The 22,994-nt window shown below is 34.9% G+C and overlaps 3 protein-coding genes and 1 pseudogene across 3 annotated transcripts; 1 reads left to right on the top strand and 3 right to left on the bottom strand.

Moving 5' to 3' along the window:
• Positions 1-5,558: 5,558 nt before the first annotated feature.
• LOC125205249 lies at positions 5,559-6,623 on the bottom strand. The gene has a single exon (XM_048104079.1). It carries the CDS (start codon positions 6,621-6,623, stop codon positions 5,559-5,561), a length of 1,065 nt encoding a protein of 354 aa, XP_047960036.1.
• A 4,906-nt stretch (positions 6,624-11,529) lies between these two features.
• On the top strand, positions 11,530-13,630 carry LOC125205248 (annotated as a pseudogene).
• A 67-nt stretch (positions 13,631-13,697) lies between these two features.
• On the bottom strand, positions 13,698-15,312 carry LOC125203964 (glutathione S-transferase-like). Its single transcript, XM_048102494.1, has 3 exons — positions 15,100-15,312; positions 14,954-15,002; positions 13,698-14,282 (listed from the first exon to the last, which is right to left on the bottom strand). Exons 1-3 carry the CDS (start codon positions 15,250-15,252, stop codon positions 13,816-13,818), a joined length of 669 nt encoding a protein of 222 aa, XP_047958451.1. The 5' UTR covers positions 15,253-15,312; the 3' UTR covers positions 13,698-13,815.
• A 1,575-nt stretch (positions 15,313-16,887) lies between these two features.
• On the bottom strand, positions 16,888-20,354 carry LOC125204878 (mechanosensitive ion channel protein 8-like). The gene is made up of 5 exons (XM_048103634.1): positions 18,755-20,354; positions 18,546-18,666; positions 17,752-18,045; positions 17,453-17,655; positions 16,888-17,367 (listed from the first exon to the last, which is right to left on the bottom strand). The coding sequence occupies exons 1-5, from the start codon at positions 20,341-20,343 to the stop codon at positions 17,079-17,081; spliced, it is 2,496 nt and encodes an 831-aa protein (XP_047959591.1). The 5' UTR covers positions 20,344-20,354; the 3' UTR covers positions 16,888-17,078.
• Between the last annotated feature and the right edge of the window lie 2,640 nt (positions 20,355-22,994).

Genomic DNA, 22,994 nt, shown 5'->3' with positions numbered 1-22,994 from the left:
ATGGCGATGCGGCCTCCATCTCGTCTCGACGAGACATGACATCTCGTCGCGTGTCGCGCGCGGAAGAGGCCGGCCTCGAGACAGCTCGCCACGCGCCTTGGCGACGTGGCGTGCTCCGGTTCGTGCGTGACGCCCACTCGCCGCCCCGCGAGTGGGCGTCGTTTATATTCGTTTAAAATATTTTTTTTTGTTTTTTTTAAATCAGAAAAATTTGAAAATAAAATAAATTAAAATATTGTAATTTTTAATTTTTGTATTTTTCAATATTGTAATAAAAATCGAAAATTAACAAATTAAAATTAAAATTAAAAATACTCCATAGGATTTCAATTATGTATTTTTTGTATTTTCGGATGTTGTAATTTTTGTGGTTTTTAATGATTTAATGAATTATTAGTATTAATTTAATATTTCAATGAAATATTAATTGAATTTGTTGGAAATAAAAATAAAAAATGAAATTGAATGAATAGTTAAGGGATGAGATGGTTAAGAGATGGAGGGATGCAGGTGTTGTCTCTTAGTTAAAAGATGAGGTGAAAAGTACAGTGGAGCCCATGAATAGTGAAGAGATGAGACGATTAAGAGACAGATAAGAGACAGAGATGCAGATGGCCTAAGTGGAATATTGAAGAACGTACTTTATGCTTCTAATTAATTGGGCATGATACAATGTGTAATATCTTTTCATAGATTACTACTCATAAAAATAAAATGTGGGAATTAGTATATATATTAAATTTAAAGGGAAAATGGACAGTACTTATTAAGAGCATCCGCAATGGGTAATAGGCCAGCCATAGGCCAGCCATTCTCTCCCCTGCCACGTCGGCAACACTCAAAAAACCACCTGCCACATCAGATTTAGGCCGGCCATAGGCCAGCCGCAATAAAAATAATTCAAAATATACTACATTTACGGAATTAAAATTACTAAAATACGGAATTAAATTTACGACACATATACGGGAAAAATAATCCATTCCATTAAAAAAAAAAAAAGTACAAATATTTTTTAAAAAAAAATACATGATTCTTTTTAAAAAAAAGGGCTTCAACACACGGGCCCCGCCGCTCTCTACTCCTCGTCGCCGTCTCCGTCACCGCCGCCGCCCCGCTGCCCGCTGCCGCCACTCGCGGTATCTGAGCCCACGTCGGAACCCGTAAAGCCGTGCCCTCGCGGCGGCTAAATCGGCACGCATGCTCTCGAGCATCTCCTGAAGAAACATCTTCTCCGTGGGGTCTGTGGCGGCCCTCCACTCTTGTAAGACCTTGTACATCTGATCCCGCGTATGGTTACGCGAATGGAGAGTGTACTCGAGTGGGGGCGGGTGGGAGGGCGGAGGACTGGACCTCGCGAGGCGATAGGGGGGATCCGCCCCTCGCAGCCCGCCGCCCGCTTCATGTCTAATCGGGCGGGCGCGACCTGTAATGAAGGAGGAGACGGAAACTCCTCGACATCCGGGGCGGGAGCGTTTGGTGTACAAGTTCGCAAAACGGCCCACCTGCCCGGCCTGGCAGTGCGCTCCCCACCCCCTTCCGGACCTCCTCGTTGTCTTCAGGGCGCAAAGTGCCTCACTAATGTGCGCCCTGATCTTCGCCCACATGTTGACGCACCCCGGCGGTTGTTCGTTAAACCCCTGGCGGGTCGCACACCCTCCAACCACCCCCTGGCCACCCCGACGTACTCATCCTCCGTCCACTTCCTCCGGGCCTGGGTGTGGTCGACAGCGGGCTGCGATGACTCGCCGACCGCCTTCGCCTTCCCACTCGCTTCTTAGCGGCGCGGCCCGCCTCGCCGGAACGGGAGTATCCGGATCATCAAGATCGATCCCCATATCATGCAACGACAGAAGGTCATCGCCCAGTGAACTGCGCCTCATCACGGGGGTCGAAGTGTGAGACGAAGCCAGTAAAATCAAGAGAGGGCCGATATCACCCAGGGTCCTATCCCAGCGGGTGACTCCGGATGCTCTAATACTGGAAAAAAATGCATAAGTAAAGACTTTTATTTTGTGATATCACTAAAATTTGCTATACTCACTTTCTATACTTTAAATATTTATTTAATAGTGAATCAAATCTTTTCCTCCTTAAAAAACGAATACTTAGGTCGGTAGTGTCCTCACATTTCACCATATAATAAAATAATAAAAGAAAATCATAATTTATCTACAATTCATTAGTTATTAGAATTGATATAAATCAACTTATCGAGGTGCTATCAATTAGATTAATTCTCGAACCGAATAGCTAATGTAAAAATAATCATTTATTAGAAATGCACCATTTAAAGGGCATTGCAAACTTTTTCACTTTTAGACAACAATGTGCCGTTATATAAATTGGATAAAAAAATACATAAATTATCTCCTCAATCTTAAATCATTCTTCAACTCTTTCTATGTATCGTTTAACAATTAACATAGTATGATTATTGATTAGTATCAGGGTGAGAACGTTCATTGGGATCGATTACATCTCAAAATGGTTACTCCTTCCGTCCAAAAAAATAGATCACTTTTTCCATTTTGGGACGTCCACAAAAAAATAGATCACTTTCTAAAAATGGAAAGTTTATCTCTCATACTTTTCTCACTTTTTCTTTCCTCTCTCATACTTTACTCACTTTTTCTCTCTATCTCTCTTACTTTACCTACATTTTCTCCTCATCTCTCTTACTTTACCAATTCTACATTAAAACCCGTATCGAACAACAATAGATCTATTTTTTTTGGACGGAGGAATTATTATATCTTGCAGTACGTTAATGACTTAGTGAAAGAATAAACTAAGCTATTATCAGGAAGTACTTTTTTCTAATTTCAAATCATCTGATTCAATCATTTGATCACATGATATCTTTGGGGAACATGTTTGGTTTTATTGGTAGCTCTACTTCCTTTTTGCTTGTGCAATTGCACCAATGCTGTCATAGCATAAAATGTAGTATTGCACAATTACAGAATATGCTCTTGATAATTGAAATTTCTGAATTGATGTCACTTTGTTTTGTGAAAATCAATTTTAATACTATCATATACTATAATGATAGTACTAAAATTCATCTTCATCGGGCAAAAATTGGAGAAGGTGCCAACTGCCAAGGGAGGAGTGTAGCGAGGCCTGCTGTAGAGTTCGGCCATTGATGAAGAGAATAAGAAAAAAAAGGAGGGAAGAAAGAAGAAAGACTTAAATACTTTATGTTAATTAATCTTATTCCTCAATTATTTCTTAATTTTGTGAACGGGTGCATTAATTTTGTGGATGACCACAGAAATTTTGTATTACTGCACAAATAATCTTATAGATGCAAATATTAATATACTACAAAATTAATGTATATTTGTATTTATGGGAATAATTGTGTTAATTATTCCTTAATCAATAATGGGATTACTTTGTGATGATTGGAATTGAAGCATGATTAATAAAAATAATTATGTTCACTATTTAATGAGATTAATGATTGAGAATAAAATTAATTTATTATTATATAACAAATAAATTTATTAAATTTAAAAATTATTATTATTATTATTATTTATTTATTTATTATATGTATTTGGAACTAATAATTTATGTGAGAGGTATGGAGATGGGCACCCACTATGGAAGTTGTGTCCTAACACAAAAAATGAGAAATGATAACAAATGAAAGCTAGAATTATGATGTGGCTCGAGATATGGACTGTGAATGCTCTCACTCTTTTCCTATAGTCTATGATAATAACCTTATTTTTTATTGTTATATATGATCACAATTTTTTGTAGGGACAAATTCGGTAAAAGTTTAAAATGTATCTTATAAATTATAATTACAAGAAGCATGTCGCGTATTTAATTTTACAATAGATATTGCATCATTCGTGAATGTTATCTTTTTACACTTGGTAGCTTCATACACAGCCAACGTTGACAACTTTTATAACACGTGGGTCCCAAAACGATGCTATTGGATTCAATCACATGTGAGATGAGATGAGATGAGATGAGCCCAACAATCTAAAATCGCTATAAAATACACATGCTATTCAATACTATCAAATTGTACCTAAAAAGTATGGACAAATAATAATTATCTTTTGGACTGATTATCGGTTTGCATGTATTTGAAGTACACTCATATTCTACTGATTTCAATTTAAATTTATCTAGCCACTATTATGAGTTAATGATTCATAAGTCACTATTTTAATTATATAATAGACTAAACAAATCAATTATTTGTAATCCTTTTATTTTTGGGATAGCTAGCAAATTTTAAAGATGTGGAAAAAAAATACATCCAAAAAATAGCACAGAACGCGGTCTTAATGTGGCCTCTAAGCACAAAAAGCAGCCCACAAAATAAAGAAAACAGTCAGCAATTAAAACCCAAACGAAGTAAAACTTGACCCAATCAAATTAAGGACCATTCTTGCATCCCATTGCACAATTGCAATATTAGTAAGAATGCAATTTGCTATGAAACAATTTGCAATATGTTAGTAATAATGCAATTTGCAAAGACTATAACTAAGACTAAAAAGTAACAAAAGCCATAATACCAAAATTACATGCTACAAAAATATAGTATGGGCTCAAGCCACTATTTACTGGGGATCAGGATTTGTCATCTGGGGGTACGAGTCGTATGATAAATAATTACATAACACTAAAAAATACTCCCTCTATCCCATGTTACTCGCACTTTTCATTTTAGGCCGTAAATTTGAGATTGATTTTTTAGTGTAATAAAATTAGAATTTTAAGTGTAATGAGACGTCACTTAATAAATGACCTCTTAACTTAAACTAACATAATAATTAAATGCATTAATTCTAACTTAAACTATAAATAATGTAAGGAGTTTGTGACGTGCCGAAAAGTAAAAGTGCAAGTAACATGGGACGGAGGGAGTAGAAAATAGCGGTAAAAGAATATTTGAAATATTATTCAATTTTGAACTCGTTTATTTTAAAATAAAATAAACCAAAACCTATACATAACATCTAATTTATTTTTCTACGAGTTTTCATTTCCTTAAAGCGATGAGCTATATATCATCATCAGAGACTTGTAGAAACATTTCTTTTTCAATGAAAGTCACCAAATAACCATTTAAAGGTTGATCACCAATTCTATTTCGCAACTTATTCTTCAAAAAATGTCATTCCAAAAAATACTCTCTCTACACTTGCCTAGCAATAGGAAGAATCAAAATCAACTTGATAAGCAAAAAGACAAAGGGGTAAGCCACATCCCTCTTTGTTTTAACAAGCTTCATTGAAAGAGAACTAAAATCTTGCAAATTCTGAATGTCATTATCTCTTCTCATATCCTCCATGAATATATCAAGTTGACAAAAGAAGAGAAGCCATCTCTAGGACTAAAGCAAGTCTATATTCTAATTTATTTCCTTAAATGATTCTTTCTTCAATATTTATATCTATCTTTTGGAAATTTTTGTAAAATACATTACTAATAAAATTATATATATAATAAAAGTAGTTAAAAAAAAAAATTTTTGGGGATACCACCGTTCCCCTTGTTTTGAATTCCCTCCGCCACTGCCACTATCTTCTTCTTGTGTTGGAAGCATGGCAACCACCTCTGAGATGGACAATTTGTGAATCAGATCTGAATCGAAACACTTGCATCGGAATCCTAAGATCGTAAGGTACTTCAACTTTACTAAAACTGCGATTTTGCATATTATAAAAACCACCTCCTTCCATACTTCTTATGAAAACCACATTGCTACTGCAAAACTCCACCGCCACCGGGTGTTGCAAATCCAAACCCAAACCTATATCTCTCATATTCACCACCGCCTTCTTTTTTCCATTGCTCCACACCTCCATCTCGCTACGATCTTCTTTTTCCTCAACTTGACACATAAACCCTAATTCCCCTTCATATTCCACCAACGCCGGCAACGTCCATCTACACATGGGAAGGCATCCTGGCAGCGCAGAGCATCGAAAACGCCTCTTCTCCACGTCCAACGTCAGCACGCTGTCGTTTAATGTGAGCCAGTGCACGAATCGGCCTGCGGTGGTGACAGAGGGAGAGCAATTGATGACAATCTCTCCGTAGAGAGGCGAATTATCGATCTTCTCCCATCTCCATCTCTCTGAATCGAAGATCTCGCAGTGGAGCTGGCTCCCTAAGGAGTACAATCGAACTATGACGTAGCGAAGGGGATGGGAACGGGCAACGACGACGGCGACGGATTTGGTTTGGTAGCGGAGTTTGGGATTTGGGAGAGGTTGCCATTGGGCGGTGGCGGGCTTGCAGGCGTAGAAGCGCTTGTTGCGGCATATTCCTCTCTCGCAGATGAGGATCCCTTGATCGCATGAGGCTAGGATTTCGACGCCCTCGTTGCGAGGCCACGTCGAATTGATGGCTCCGGGGGCCGTGGAGACGAAGGCGGAGTGGGATTTCGAAGATTTCAAGGTTTGGAAGAAATAGCCGTAGAGGGAATTGGTTCGTTGGGAATGGAGAGGGATAAAAGTGGGCTCGTAGATGATTTGTTTCCATTCCTTTGAAACGGATTTGCATTGTTCCAACGTTTCCAAACTTGTTCGGCTCAGAATCTCGAAGAACAATTCCGAAAGCAATTTTGCCTCAGACTCCATCGGTTCTTTGTTAGAAAAGATAATAGAGAAAGAATGATGAATTTGTTAAGAATGAATGGATATTGCATGTGGATATACATAGGCAACTCTTGTACTATTTGAACTAGTGTTATCGCCCCTATACTATTTCAAATAATAAAGATAAATTCGTAAAAGCAGGATTAAAAAAAGAGGATAAAGAGAATATTAATGATGTTTTTAATTAAGGATATGTTTTAATTACAATAATTATTCATAACACTATAAACAATTAAAAATATTACTACCTCCGTCCCCTAAAATTTGATACAGTTTACTATTTCAGTCTGTCCCTGAAAATTTGATACACTTCACTTTTACAATTTTTGGTAGTGGACCCCATATTCCACTAACTCATTCTTACTCACATTTTATTATAAAACTAATACTTTAAAAGTAGGATCCACATCCCACCAACTTTTTCAACTCACTTTCCATTACATTTCTTAAAACCTGTGTCGGGTGAAAATGTAGCAAATTTTGGGGGACGGAGGTAGTATAAATAATAACAAAAGAGAAATGTACTTCTCTCAACCCATTTTAAATGAAACATTTCGTATTCAGCAAACGTTTTTATATAATTTTAATACTATTTGATATGAGTTGAGTAAAATAAAATAAAACAAATGACAAAGAGGAGATGTGCGACTATGGATTGAAGACTTTTTTTAAAAATAATCCAACATGAGAGACACATTGACCTTGACTTTTGTTAATCGTCATTGTATACGACATGGTCAAAAGGAAATTGTCGTCGTTGGAATTTGTAAGGCAACCTTGGATCAAATGGTATTAACAATTATAAAATAATAATAAAATAAAAAAGAAAAAATAAAATTACATTTCGAGCCAATCCAGTGATGATCATAGTTATCCACTTATCCATATATATATATAGTAATTTTTATATCACAAAAATTTGTGACACTTGTATGGTAAAAAAGAATTATAGTATTTGCACACTTGCATACCCAATTACATAAAAGAAATGATAAAATATTTAGTTAATCAACTTATATTCCGATGCATAAAAAAAAAATTAAGGCAAGTCTTTCATTAAAAAATGACATTTGAATAAGCATTTACAAAGTTAATGATATTCAAAACAAGAGTGAAAAAATTTTACCTTCGTCTCAATTTAAAGTTGACGAAACGAAATTACTCTCATTGACTCATTCACAATATTATGAATTTTGTTTACCACGAACAACATCACTTATAAAAATATGATTTTCAACGGATTTATCCACACCCGCTAAAAAAATACATGTATGCATTTTTAATTACATAAACAGAATTATATAATTAAAAATTTAGTTAACAAAACTTATATTTCAACCTAGTATAAAAATGTGTTGAAGATAAAAAGTCTCATGAAAAAGTGCCATTCCTAAATGCATTTACATATATACTGGAGTACAAAGGATAACAATTCGCACTTTTTAACATATTACTATAACAATAATAAAAATCAAAAGATAATAAAACGTAACATAGCCATGTAGTTTTTTCCATCACCCAATTATAAAAATGAGTAAATAAAACGTTGCATACCCCGTGTTGATATTTTCTATCACCCGAATATCCAATTATACTACTCCCTCCGTCTCTATTAACTATATAAATGTTACATTTTTCTTTTTAGTTTGTCTCATAAAAGATGTCACGCATCATCTTTTGAAAAAAGTCTCTCTCACATTACTATAAACTAGTATCAACCCCCGTGCATTGCACGACCCATTGAATTTTATTCACATAAAATTAAAAGGCCAATTAAATAAATAAAATGATAAAAGATAAAATTATACAAGATTTATAAATTACAAATAAAATTATATAAATTTTATAAAAGTAAATAATATTTATAAAATAAAAAATAAATAGAGACAAACATAAAAATTAAATAAATAATATCATTAACAATGTTAAAGACTTTATTGATCATGTAATCGAAACACAGACAGTAACTGACCCGTGTTCAATCTATTATCAATCCAACCTCCCATAAAGGTGAACTCAACAATATAAAAGAATATTTTTCAAATAATGAACACATTTGAAGTCTTTAGAGAATATTAAACCTTGAAAGACAATATAAGCAGCTTACATCTTGAAGAATCTTATTATTCTACCCTTACAACAACATAAAATTTTGGTCTTTTGATTTTAAGATGATTTCCCCAATGGTTCTTTATGCCAAAAAAACATCCCATAAGAACAAAGAACTTATGCATGGCATCGTCGGTACTATGCAAAACAATATACATAAATTATATTAACACAACTTTAGATAAATCAACAAAAACAAAATGTTGGAAAACAAAAGAAAAAAAAACAGTGAATCAACACTTACCGTGAATCAGCAATTTTAATCTATATAAGTTGAGAATTTTCATGTGTAATAATCTTTCCAGAGTCAACAATTGCTCGAATAATATCTATAAAAAATAGAAGCAACAACAATGTTAAAAAATAAATAATGATAATATAATTTAAAGATATTTAAAAAGTGTCAAACAGTGCATCCTTTAAGACAATGTTAATACACAAATAATAATAACAATAATAAATATTAATACAATTGCAACAGTAGTACTAAAATAGGGAGTACTAAAGAGTGGCTCTTCATTAGTTTTTTTATCTGCTTGATTAGATCATTTGTTTTAAATGTATGCATAAATCTTGAAAACTTGGAGTCGTTGACTTCCGATATCCGTGTTCTAGAGCACATAGTAATTGTGAATTCATGATCTGCTTGATTAGATCAATTGTTTTAAACATGGCTTGAATCCTAGTGCCCTACATGGAAAAAATAAACAATTAATGGTTTTAGATAAATAGCTAAAAAAATGTAATAAGATAAAAAACGAAATACATACCACACGGTCGTGGAAAATACATTCCAATGAGATTACATTGGAGTTGTCTCCACGTTGAATGAATTCATAAACACACACGCACCGCATCGAATGACTGACAAAGTATTGCACCGTACCGCATCAAATTCTTTTTTTGCAGAATATTTTGATGCAATGAGGAAAGGCAAGAAAGAAGTGAATTATAATCTTGCTCATACTACATATTTATAGAACAATATTGAAGAGTCCTACTATTTTGGATGTTACAAACCCTATGAATTATTATCATAAATATAAATATTCACCTATAAATTTAAGTTTGTAACGGTTGTAAATCATTTAGTATTATTCAATTGAAAACCGTCCATTGGCACAATCATAAAATGTTTAAATTAAAATGCAATATTTGATTACTTATGGAATTATAACATAAAAACGTCATCTACCAAATTTGATAATTATTAGTAAAATATTCCCATATCAATTTAAGCTAGTAACGGTAATAACCTATTTTTTTTATATAGATTGTAACTGTATTGACTAATTATGTTTAAATTATGCTTAAAATTTATAAATATTCAAATTTATACCCAAAATTTATAAATGTTCAAATTTATACCCAGATTTCATAAATATTCAAATTAAGGCTAAAACTCGCCTTTTATTTGATATATATATATATATATATATATATATATAGATATAATATTTTCTCTTGAGGGTGTACTATAAAATTGAGAAAGGCGGCCGAAAAGGTCCTAACATCAACATGTACTACAAAATGGTGGAAGAAAGGAGGCTTGTGCTACAAAATTTGAGAGGCTATGCAAAATATAAAATTTGGATTAGATACTGACCAAAAGGGGATTATTATTTAAGGTAACCATATTTTATAGCCATAGCCATCATTTTAAATTGCAAAAAAACTAAACATGAAAAAAATGCTCCAGGTTAAAAATCATTGTAGTATGAAATTAAACTTACATAGTTTTATTTATTATTGCACAAATTTTGACAGAATTTGTTAAATGAAGTGGTGATAGGGGAGTTTCTTGAGTCTTCTACAATAACAAAACGCATGATTACTACAAACATCAAAATCCAAGGTACACACTTCTAGCTCAAATAAATTCAGATGTGTGATGTGTTGACACACAAAATTAATATGTTGCAAAAAGCCAAATTCTTTCATTCTTGATTGCTTAACACAATCACTATATATACACAAAAGCATAGCTGAATCAGCCTAACATTTAAAATAGTGAAAAAAACATAAAATTAGCCATATACTACCTTGGTTGCTGAAAAAATTTGTTGCGAACTTAACACTGCATTAATGTCTTGGCCATACTCTTTCAATTTGTACAGCTGACTTAAGTTAGACCACTATAGGTGTAAAACACCAAAAAATTGACCATTATGCCAAGTTTTTACTTGAAATAGAAATTGCTCTTCATTTAAGTATTCAAATTAGAATATGACCTAACACATGGTCTAACAATTGCCAATTGTATAGATAGTGGTGGATCATAAAGGATAATACATCATTAACTTCTACAGCAGTGTAGAGAACTTCAAATTAGATTATTGCAGTGCCAATACAAAGACATAATAAAGTTGCTCGCCACAGCAGCTTGATTACTATTAGTTGATGTCAAAATCCAAGATAGAAAACAAAAATGGCTTCCAACAAAGATTGAGATGAACAATCAGATAATTAAAAAAAGGCGCGCAAATTAACATATATTCTCACGTAAACCACTATTCTGTCACTTCGGTTGAAATAACCAATTTCTTCTTGTTTAGAGCATTCACCTCATCGTAGAAATAACAAATTTCTCATGGTTCATATCACAATCACCAATTTCTTCTTCTTGTTAATCTCACCACAAACTGAGAACTCACCATCCATTTTTCCTTTTAACTGAGCAACACATATAGCATCAACCTGATTTTGTTAAAGTGGAAAAGTTAAGTGTGAACTTGGAGTCACCTTTCTGAAATTAAAGAAACAAATATTGTATAAACAAATGAGGTGTCAAGTGGGCCGGGCCGGCCCAACCCACTTTGCACTCGCCTCCAAATTTATGTAAAAAGAATAATACACTTATTATATATAAATTCCTCATTTTTTTCCATTTTTTTTTCCCATTCTCATCGTGTGTTTATTATTTCCTGAAAAAGGGTGCCTGTGATCGGAGGGAAGGAGCTCAATCTGCATTTGCTCTATGTCCAAGTTACCACAAGAGGTGGCTATCACAAGGTTTTATTAATTAATTAATTAATTTCCGATTATCATTTTTTCTTTTGGGAAAAGAGAATTTGGGAAAAAAATGGCTTAGGTGGTGGAGGAGAAAAAATGGAGGGAGATAAGCGCGGTGTTTGATTTTTCTCCGACGACGACGAGCGCCTCCTACGCTTTAAGGAAACACTACTTCTCTCTCCTTCGTGGTCACGAGCAAGTCTATTTCTTTAGAACTCAAGGCGCCATCCTCCATTTTTAACATCCTCAATCCTAGTGAAGGATTTTTTTTTAATACAATTAAAGATGTTAATTTGTGTTTTTAAATATACCACCAACGCTTCAAAAAACGTTCTTGTTGTTGGTACTATAATTAGATGACGCAAATAGAAGCGTACTAAAAAGAAAAAGATCAAGTTAAGTTATCATTGATTTAAGGACACTTTCTTTTACGTCTTAAATTATTATTACTTTTAAAAACAAGACGAGTAATTGCGTCTTGATTTTTATGTCATTTTTTTTAGTGTTGTAGCAATAAATCAGACATAAAAATCATGAATTTTATTAGTAGTATTGTTTTCATGACAGATATATTTTGATTTCATATTTTATACTCCTACAATTCATATGCGGTTTTGTCCTTTTTGTATGTCACATTCAATAGAATTTCATTCAAATTGGACCAAGAAATTAAGAAAATATTAAATTCATAATTTTAAGGACTATTTTCAAGGCCATTAATGGTGAAAGAAGCATGCATTTTGATGGAATGTTTGGTCTTTGGAATAATAGATTTAAAGTAGGATATTATCCAGAGAGGAAAATGTTGGGCCTATGATATTTAGGGTGACATTAATTGAAGTGCTAAGTTGATGAAAAATACCCACCACACATCATTTAATTTCTCGGCCACTAACGTTATTGTTCGATTTCCCAATCACATAGTGACAATTTCATAAATTCAATCTAATCTCTGATTGGCAATTTTTTTTTGAAGACAATGTATATTAATGAGATTGTTTTTTCATGATATTGTAGTAGAGGAGAAGGAGGTCCACTAATCTTTATTCCAATTATCTTCCAGTAGTTAATATGCACACTTTATTTGCTTTTCCATCTTTGTTTCATTTACTTCTTTTTGTTATGTTTTAGGAGCATAAATGCAGTTCACTGGAAATTACACTTGTTATGGTTAATTAAAGATAAACTATTCACATTTTCATAAGATATGTGGAAAATATGAACATCCTAATTTACAATTTTTGACAACAAATGAATATTTGGTGCATGCCCTCTTTCATTTCAGGCTGTAGGAACAATCGATGCTAAGTTCGACTGCGGTTACCTCGTTTCAGTGAAGTTAAGGGACGAGACGCTCAACGGCGTGCTCTACCACCCGGCCCCTCCAACGCACAATGCCCTCGTACCTTATGCTCCCGTGCTTCATAAGCCAGGCCGCTGCACAAGAAGGAGAAGGTCGGGTGATCCGGGCCATCCAAAGCCCAACAGGAGTGGCTACAACTTCTTTTTCGCAGAGAAACACTCGGCCCTCAAATCTCTCTACCCGAATAGGGAAAGGGAGTTCACGAAGATGATTGGTGACTCGTGGAACAAACTCTCCCCTGAAGACAGAGTGGTGAGTGAGTACAAGTGATGTTGAAACACAATCCTAACTTTTTGTTTGTGCAGGTTTACCAGAACTATGGGTTAAAGGATAAGGAAAGGTACCAGAAGGAATAGAAAGAGTACAAGGAGAGGTTGAAGATGGGGCAAACCTTACCTTGTTGAAGCCTACTTCTACCAATATTTTACAATCAAGACATTCATTTTGTGAGATTGGCTTCTTTCCATTGTTTTTCAATCTTCATGGATAGGTTCTAGATCAGTTGACACAAACTTTTAAATTTATTTTTTGTGTCAAATTCAACAATAAGATTCAAATGTGGAAAGTATCCATAATATAAAAAGATTTCACTAACAGCAATAAGATTCAAACAGAGGTTAGGAATTGCCTCACTTTATTGACACTCATTCAGACTTGGCCTAAGCAAAAGCATCATAAAACATCAACCTTTCATGCCTTTTTTGGAGCTGGTGGACTCTGCATTTCAAGAACCTTCTTCCATGACTCTCGGTTTGAAACCTCGCCCCACCACCTCTCGACGTTCTTCCTTGTCCTGAAGAGCTCCCCAACATCGGTCCCATTCAGGTACTGCGCATTGGGCAGGTGGGAAAGATCCGCAAGCGTGAAGTCGTCACCAGCCAAGTACCTACTCTCGTTCAACCTCCTGTCGTACACATCCAGCACGCTGGCAAGCTTAGCTTCATTCTGCTTGATCAAATTCTCGTCTTGCTTGATCTTCATCCTCGGGGCAAAGGTTAGTTGGAAGACGAGGATGGAGCTTGGTGGATTGAAGTTCTGCCCTTCAGCCTCTAGCCATTGATCAATTGATGCCTTCTCTAAAGGATTTGTTCCAAAGAGTCCTCTGTTTCCTTGGTTCGCATATTTGTCACAAACGTATCTTGAGATGGCTCGGGATTCTGGTTAATCAAAAGGCATGAGAGAAACAACAAATCAAGAACCTAATTCAAGACTTCAAGTAGATATTCTAGAACAAGGCCAGAATTTGTAAACCATTTACTAACACCTCATGTCATGATATTGGTTTTTTTTTGCATATCTATTGCTTAAGCAAGCACATTACATCGCCTATCTCTGCATCATCAATACACATATATGTAAAAAAAACACAAGGGGGATTTCTGTTTAAAACAGTTTGGCAGTTTCCCGCAAACTCAAAACTTGATCGCTGATATCATGAACTTATACTTTGTAGCGAATTTTCCACGAGTTCAACTTCACTAAATTGAATTTGGCGTGACATGTTAGCTCATATAGTTGAACAAAGCGGTCAACATAAATAGGTGTAAACGACGTTGTTTCGTATGTTACTAGAGTTGTAAAATCTCCCACAATTTTGCCAAAATTCCCAATCATGGCAAATTCACTACATTTTTAAGTTTGTGGGAAATACCAAATTTCGGCCAAAGTTTGTGCTATTTGTGACCAATAAGCCCTATGGTATAAAGTCAAATGCATCATTCATCTTAACGTTCCTCTCTAATCAAAGCTAGCCATCAATTTTGTACAATGTGAGCAATATAGATAAAACCTAAAACAGTGAAAAGATAAGAATGGGTAATAATGTTACCAAAGATAGTAACCCCTTCATCTTGAAATGCTGGTACTTGTCCAAATGGCTGCAACAAATCAAGAAAATACAACCACATATTATGTTAGCTGAGCAAAGAGGAAAGAGATTGTGGCAAATTAGGAGTAATTTAAAAAAAAAAAGACCTGAATTTTGAGGTAATCGGGCTTCTTGTGTTCACCTTTGGCCATGTTAACAGGAAGGAGCTGAAAGGGGACATCTTTCTCAAGGAGAGTGACCATAACCCTTGCCACGGCGGTGGAGAAGGGAGGGCCGTACACTTTCACCGGCGCCGCCATTGTGCAGTTGAGAATTTGCTGCAATGTGTTCAATTGTGAACCATTTGGATGAGGTGCTTTGTTTATGCCTGCCTTGAGCAAGATGCATGTGGCCCACCAAACCTTTACTATATCATTTATTCCTCATTTAATTTCACTTTTTATTATCCTTGAATTATAAAATTTCCAAAATGTTCTCATAAAAAATACAGTTACTATATTATTTATTCTTAATTTTTGTATTTTTGGGAATTCTGTTTTTTTTTTTCATTTCAGTCATGATCTTTTCAATTTATAATACCCCATTAATCAATCCATACACAAAATTAAATTATATTCTCTTTCAATTTCACTTATATCATCCATCAAACCAAACACTCTATAATAAATTATTTTTGTGGAGTTTCATTCGTTCCTTAATACTATGAGTTTCACTCGTTCCTTATGCTTATAACTCTTTCTAAAATTAATAGTAATGAATTATGCATTCAAAGTTAGATGAGACAATAAATGATACTTATAAATACTTTGAAAATCAATCCAACTACTACTGCAAAATTATTACCTCCAACTAACTGCATAAAAATAAGATGGTTCGGTATAGTAACGAAGCCTTGTCAAAGTTCAAGTGTGCCTCAATACAAGCCTTGTCAAAGCTCAAGAAACAAATAATGAAATAAATGTAGATAATTAAACAAAAAATTGCAAAAAGAAGGATGATTACCTTTAGCAACACTCGATCTAGAATGTATACATTTATATCAATTGATAAATCAATAAAAACAATCACAGTGAATATAAAACTCATAGGAAATGCCAAAATACTTTCGAGCCTTCTAGTTGGCCAAAAAATTAGAAGACTCCGAGAGTATTTCGTCGTTCTTTTTGTTAATGAAAAGCTTGATATTTATGTTATGGTGGTTTAGAGCATCCGCAGCGGTGCTCTTAGCACCGTCCGTCCGTCCGTGCCGCTGAGCACCCATACGTGACAGCGGCCGTTGGCAAATTCGATTTTTTATTTTTATTTTTTTAAAATTCAAAATTTATTTAAAAAAATGTTATTAAATAAAAAAAATATTTTTCCACTTCCAAAAAAATTATATTCGTTTTCTACCTACTTTTAATTTATTTTTCATTTTTTTTTCCCCAAAATTCACATTTTCATCTATAAATACCTCCACTTCAACACAAAAAAAATTACATTCTCTCATCTTTTTTTTTATCATCTACATTCTCTCATCTTTTTTCTCATATTCTCATCATATGTATTTTTATTTTTTAAGATTTTAATTATGTAATTTTTATTTTTTAGGATTTTAATTATGTAATTTTTATTTTTGAATGTATTTTTATAATGTAGAAATATTTTTAATAATTGGAGTATTTAAATTGAATAATATGGTGGGACCCTTGAGCTTGTCCTTAGCTAAGAGTACGAATGTGGGTGTTGTGCTCTTAGCTAAGGACAAGGAGTAAAAATGGGTCCGGGCCCACTTCTAAGAGCACGGATGTGGATGCTCTTATATAATTGTTTCCAATATTCAATTTTATATGATATAATTGAATATATTCTTATCCGATTAATCCCAACTTAATTTTGTTCACAATGGTTAAACTCATGACAAGAATAGTTTATCCTAATATTAGATGTCAGTATGTCACCCATCATAATTCTCAGTAAATTCATTCATAGATTATTCATTAGTAAAAATGGAGTCCATTCAAGAAAGATGGACATAGAAAACTGTACAAGAAATACCAGTATCCAAATTATAAATATAATTCAGCTTCTGCTTCATCTCTTGCGTCCACTTCTGCTCTGCTCTCCACATGTATATTACTATAAATCAAGCCGAAATAGCATTCCAGTTAGATGGTACTCTAGTCGAACTTATAGGCGGCATGTTGCGTACGTTCACATCGAGAGGCAGCATCCGGTACTCGATATCTAGCTCCCTGAAGATCTTAACCATTTCCTCTACAAGAAGTGATCTCCTTGCCCATCTCTCACCCATATCTTGAAAGTTCATCTTGTGCGATAGCCACACCGAGAACTTCAACCTGTTCATGTCCTCCATGTCTCTCATCACGATCAGCGGTGCAGGATACCAGTGGTCGCTCCGGTTATCAACATACCTACACCCATTGCACCTCAATTTAAATCTCTATGATTAGGATATATATAGAGAGAGATGAAACAAACAATGCCATCATTTCATACCTTACTATCCTTTCCTTCATCGTTGCAATCTTCTCGCTTGGAGTGGAAATGTGGATGCTAAAATCGATTGCATCTCCCATATCCGGACTGCGGTAGTAGTTGTAGATTGGCTTTGTGGATAACACACTATTTGGATAATAGATTTTGTGGTTGTCAAACTTCAGGAAAACTGTTGTCAATATGTTCATTTCTTCAACAATCATCTGAAAATTTTCACACCCCAGCAGGAATGAGAAATCATGGTTATGCAGAAAATTAGATAGAGCAAAAAAAGCACGTGGCATGCTCGAAAAACTTACTTGAATTCCATCGACTTCAACACGGTCGCCCACATCAAATGGGTGCATCACAAATAGAAAGACGATTGCTTCGAATGTTGTCTTGCATGTGTTCCCGAACATGAACACCACCAAAAGGAGTTGGGAGCTCAAGAAGATGAAGAACTGAGTTGTTGCAACTTTGAGTATGAGAAGCCAGATGACAACAATGAGAATCGCCACTAGAACGTTGAGCATGTGGTGCAGTTTGTCGACCGCAGTTTTTGTGTCATTTAGCGATAAAGCAAGAGCTCTCCGCTCCCTAAATGCATTCACCTGTAGTCAAAGAGATCCATCCTCAACACATGTAGTTTCACTCCACGTTTCAATATCTCTAAAAGACTAAAACCATTAAACGTTGGTTGCAGACCATGTGACCAAAAGTAAAAAGGTATGAACCTTAAAAATTTTGGAAAAAAAGTAGCACCATTCACATAATATGATGACTTCTAGGATTGTCTAGACTAAATTGGTCAATGCTCACATGCTGCTGATAGGGTCCACTAAGCAACAAACACTGGTCCAGACTCAATGCAGCTTTTTGACAACAAACAACAAATTCAACCAAGTGTATATTTTCTCTCACATAAGTTGCAAGTTCCCCATATCAACTGAAACAAGTTCTAAGCCTATATATACTTAAGTTTAGCTAAAGACCATTTTAGGACAGATGTTAATTGCTGTAAGCTACTGAATTTCGGATTTATGTTTAACAATAACAGAGTCGGATGAAACCAAGACAGGTAAAACCTTAATAACTAGACAACACTGCTTACCACCCAATTTTTAAGAGCGCGTTTGCTGATTCCCTTTTGCACCTCATCTTCGAAGAGACGAATAGTCTTTAGCACCTCATCCTCCCGCATGAAACGCATTAGATCCTCCAGGTAAATATATCTAATCACAGAAATAACATGACTTATGTAGCAATGTGGTATAATCTTGAAGTTATTAAAACACGAAATGCAGATAATTAGAAACTGACTTTGATCCTGGCTTGGCAACATTGAAGAAGATCTTCTTGGCAGCAATCTTAGCCTGGTTTTCGCTTGTGATATGCACGGATGCCTCGTCATCAGTGGTGGAGCCTTGAATCTTCTCATCGAGAGTTGAGAGCACGCCTTTCCTCACTATGTTGGTCAGCCTCTTCATGTTCCAAGCAGATATATTCTTCTGATTCAACCTGTGGAGGTGATCAATGGTTATACCTTTATGCTCCTCCTCCTCCTTGGCCAGAACTTTAGAAAACGCAGGGCTCTTGGCGCCACCACCTGTCATCGGAGTGCCTGTTTGTCTCCCACTCTTCGGAAACATATTGGCCTTGAGTTCGGGCGGAATAGTCGCCCCTGCACTTTGAAGCTTCTGCACCTCAATTATCACCCTCTCCTCCTCTTCCTGCTCCAGCTCAAGCTCGATCAATGGCGGCCCCGACAGTGTCTGGATCACGTACTGATTGAACAACGACTCCTGAATCCGGTCGAAGAACGTGCTCACGTGAAACGACGAAGCTAGAACCTTGACCAGCAGAGTTTTGAGCAGCCAGAATAATGTCCCCACCAACAAACACACCCAAACTTTAGTCACATAGGGCAAAATGCTGCTGTTTGTCACCCTCTTGACCTTCTTGTCAAAGATACACTGCCATGCAATCAACACCAGCGCTAACCACACGCAATTCTGAACTGCGTTTCTCAATCCGTAGACGAAATACAAAACGCGTTTCCGCAGGAGGAAATTGCGCTCGATGCAGAACACCACGATCCGAATCGCCCAACCGGACACCAATCTGCCGGAGATGAGTACCAAAACCATCAATTCCCACTTCCACAGATCTAATTGAAAGATTGTCTTCCTTTTGAAGAGTTCAATTGTTAAGCTACATACCAAAGCCGCGATGATGATGATCAGACTCACCAATTGCAAAACAGAGAGAATGTTGAACTTCATTTTTTTGTAATGCTCAGGTAAATCCTCCTCCAGGAACGGATCTTCCTCGTCGATCTCGCTCGTCGCTCCTTTTCCGAGCAGCTGCGATTTCCCCGACGCTCTCAGCATTTGCGATCTCGTCGGATTATCCTCCGGCAGATCTAGCAGCCGCGACTTGGTTTTAGTTCTCATGAGGCTGGATTTCCGGCGGAATGAGTTGTTGGAGGAGCAGTGAAGCACCTCGTCGCGCTGGTTCTCAACCGTCTCGTTGAAGGAGACGCGGACATCTCGCGGCGTGAGCTGGCCGTAGGCGTTGGCGGCGGGGCTCTCGGGGATTTTGGAGAGCGGAGACTGCTGCGACACCGGCGACTCCGTCACGAAATCGAACTCCTTGGAGGTGGAGGCGGTTCTCATCACGGCGTCGTTCGAGAAATCGTAGCTTGAATCCCTCCACATTCGGTTCTCATTTCTAGCAGCAACCGTTTCTCCGGCGGCTTGATAGTGGCCGTTGATTTTAATCGGCGGAGATGGAATTGAAGCGGCAGAGGAGGAGGATGAAGAAGAAGAAGATGATGCCATGGTCGCAGAAAAGGGAATCTCTTCACGCAGTGGCTGTGAGGATTTGTTTGATTTTTGGAGGGTTTCCATTAGAAATTAAAACTCCACTGCAAAAAAAAATTAATTTATAAGGAAAGGAGAAGCGTATAAATTATGAATTAAATAATGGTGGTGAAGGTGATGAGCTGGCGCTTTTGAATTGCAAATCATCCGCGCCGTACAGATGTGGCGAATCGACGGCTGGTGTGGAGTTTTACGCACACTATTTTTATTTACTCACTCTATCCTTATTTAGCTCTATTTTGTGTGATCTCAGTATAATATAAACGCGTAGAGTTTAGCTTTGGAAATTAATTTGTGAACAAGTTTGTTAATAAGAATTGAAACGAATTAAAGATTTTTCTTATATTTATTTCCCTTTTCTAGGTTGTTCATTGTTACGGAAGTACTACATTTATGTAGTAGTGAATGAGATATTCTAATGAATTTAGGCACATTGGAGGAATCGTGTTTGTTACGTCTTTCTGTTTGAGTAATAATTTTGGCTAATATTATTTTTATTTAATTATTAGTGACATCATTACTATATTTACTAGTACTAATTATTTAGTTCTAAATATAGTGTCATGACACAATAGAAAATAATTGCATAGTACTATCACAAATAATTCGGTTATACATGTAATCGAGCAATATTACTAACATGATAACTTGTGGTATTAAATTTAATTATTAGTAATTTAATTGTTACAACACAATCATGAAAGTAGATATATATTATTGGATTGTTGTAGATATATGTAATTTTAATAGTGATAAATTAAATTTATTAACGGTTGATTTAGTCATCAGAATATGATGACTAAATGTTGAAATATCATATTTGTAATAATTACTATTATTATTTCATTATTTGGGTTTGGGTTTGAGTTTGGATCAATACGATTCGTATGAATTATCCTACTCTACAAATAAGCAATCTTTGCAATTGTAAAATTCTAATTTCTAAAGTCGTAAAATCTTCAATAAACAATACTATTATCTTTTAAAAGATAAATATAATGTCATAAATTTAGTTATTTAATTTACTAATATAACTATAACATATGATATTTAAATCTATTTTATTATCAATATTTGTCAAACAAGTTTTAGTCGAGTTAATCGGTATATTACAGGTTTATTACTATGTGGTTACAATAGAGAAATTGATTATTAGTATGTGGTTATAATAGATAAATTGATTGTTTTTATATTTTAATATTTAACTAAAAGTGTTTATTAATATATAATGTAAATTATTTTAAATAAGTTAAGATTACGCAATGTGAAAATAAAGATTTAGTTAAGATTGCGGTAAGATATTACATGAAAAATACTATGATAGTCTAAAGGAATATGTTACATCATAATGAATTTTTTTAATTCTTTTTAATCTTTTTGGCTGCCAACATTATGAATATTAGCGCTACTTGTTTTCTCTCTGTCTTTTGCCATTTTTATCTATGTGTTCCTTTCATCCAAAAAAAAAAAAAAAATTCATCAATTTTAAGGTCATATTAAGTGCTCATCAGATAAGTTGGTATGTCATTCATGTTTACCATCAATGTTTTTAGCTGAGGTGGTAACCGGTAAGTAAGGTTGGTCGGAAGTAAGGTAAATGAGGAACATGCATGCAAGTCTGACTTATTTGACAAATCTCCCAGTATTACATTGTCGTATATGATATTTTTTTGGATATTGAAATCTAATATCATAAAAATATTTAAAAATTTATTTTTTTTATAAACTTTGAACTTAACGTATAATATCACAAACTTAAGTAATGATTTAATTTTTTCTGCTAGCGATAAAATCCAATTCTACGGTAAAATGAAATGAATATATGTATAATTATCTTTAGCGGAACGGAACGTGCAGTGGAAATCTATTTATTAGTAAAAATGAACCGAGATTTCGTACGGATCGAAATGGCAAAATGAGCCTCCTATTCGCAGACTGAGAGTAATTATTTTAGAAAAATTAGGTGATAATGTACTACTATAATTTAAAATATTTATTAGATCAATTAAGTAAGAATTCACTAAAATAATTTAAAATGTATGAATAGTAAATTACTACCTCCGTCCTCCAAATTTTGACATACTTTGACTCGGCACGGGTTTTAAGAAATGTAATGGAAAGTGAGTTGAAAAAGTTGGTGGGATGTGAGTCCTACTTTTAAAATATTAGTTTTATAATAAAATGTGAGTAGGAATGAGTTAGTGGAATATGGAGTCCACTACCAAAATGGTACAAGTGAAGTGTGTCAAAATTTGGGACGGACCGAAATGGTAAACTGTGTCAAAATTTGGGGGACGGAGGTAGTAGACCGTAAATCCATATAAAGAAAAAAAAAAGACTTTGAAGTTGAAGATAAGAAAGACCAATAACAACTCCCTTGTTCTCACTTATCTGCAAAATGCCAAACTATGCCTTATTACAATCACATGATACATCGCACTAGATGAACATGAACTTGTATTCATATTGGCAAAAAGTAAAAGAGTAGATAATGAGTAAATTAATGCCTTATGCCAAAGAATAAAAGAATGGAAAAGAATAAGTGAAAATGGAGTCGTTTTAATCTGCATATCTATATACGATATCGGTATTATCTAAGTCAAGTTTCACACGTATTTAGACACATTTCGAGTGAATAATTAATTTAAATCATACTCATCAAAATTAAGTTATATTCA

Source organism: Salvia hispanica, chromosome 2, assembly GCF_023119035.1.
Source record: "Salvia hispanica cultivar TCC Black 2014 chromosome 2, UniMelb_Shisp_WGS_1.0, whole genome shotgun sequence".
In the NCBI taxonomy this organism is placed as follows: domain Eukaryota; kingdom Viridiplantae; phylum Streptophyta; class Magnoliopsida; order Lamiales; family Lamiaceae; genus Salvia; species Salvia hispanica.
This window is presented reverse-complemented; position numbering and strand designations above follow the sequence as displayed.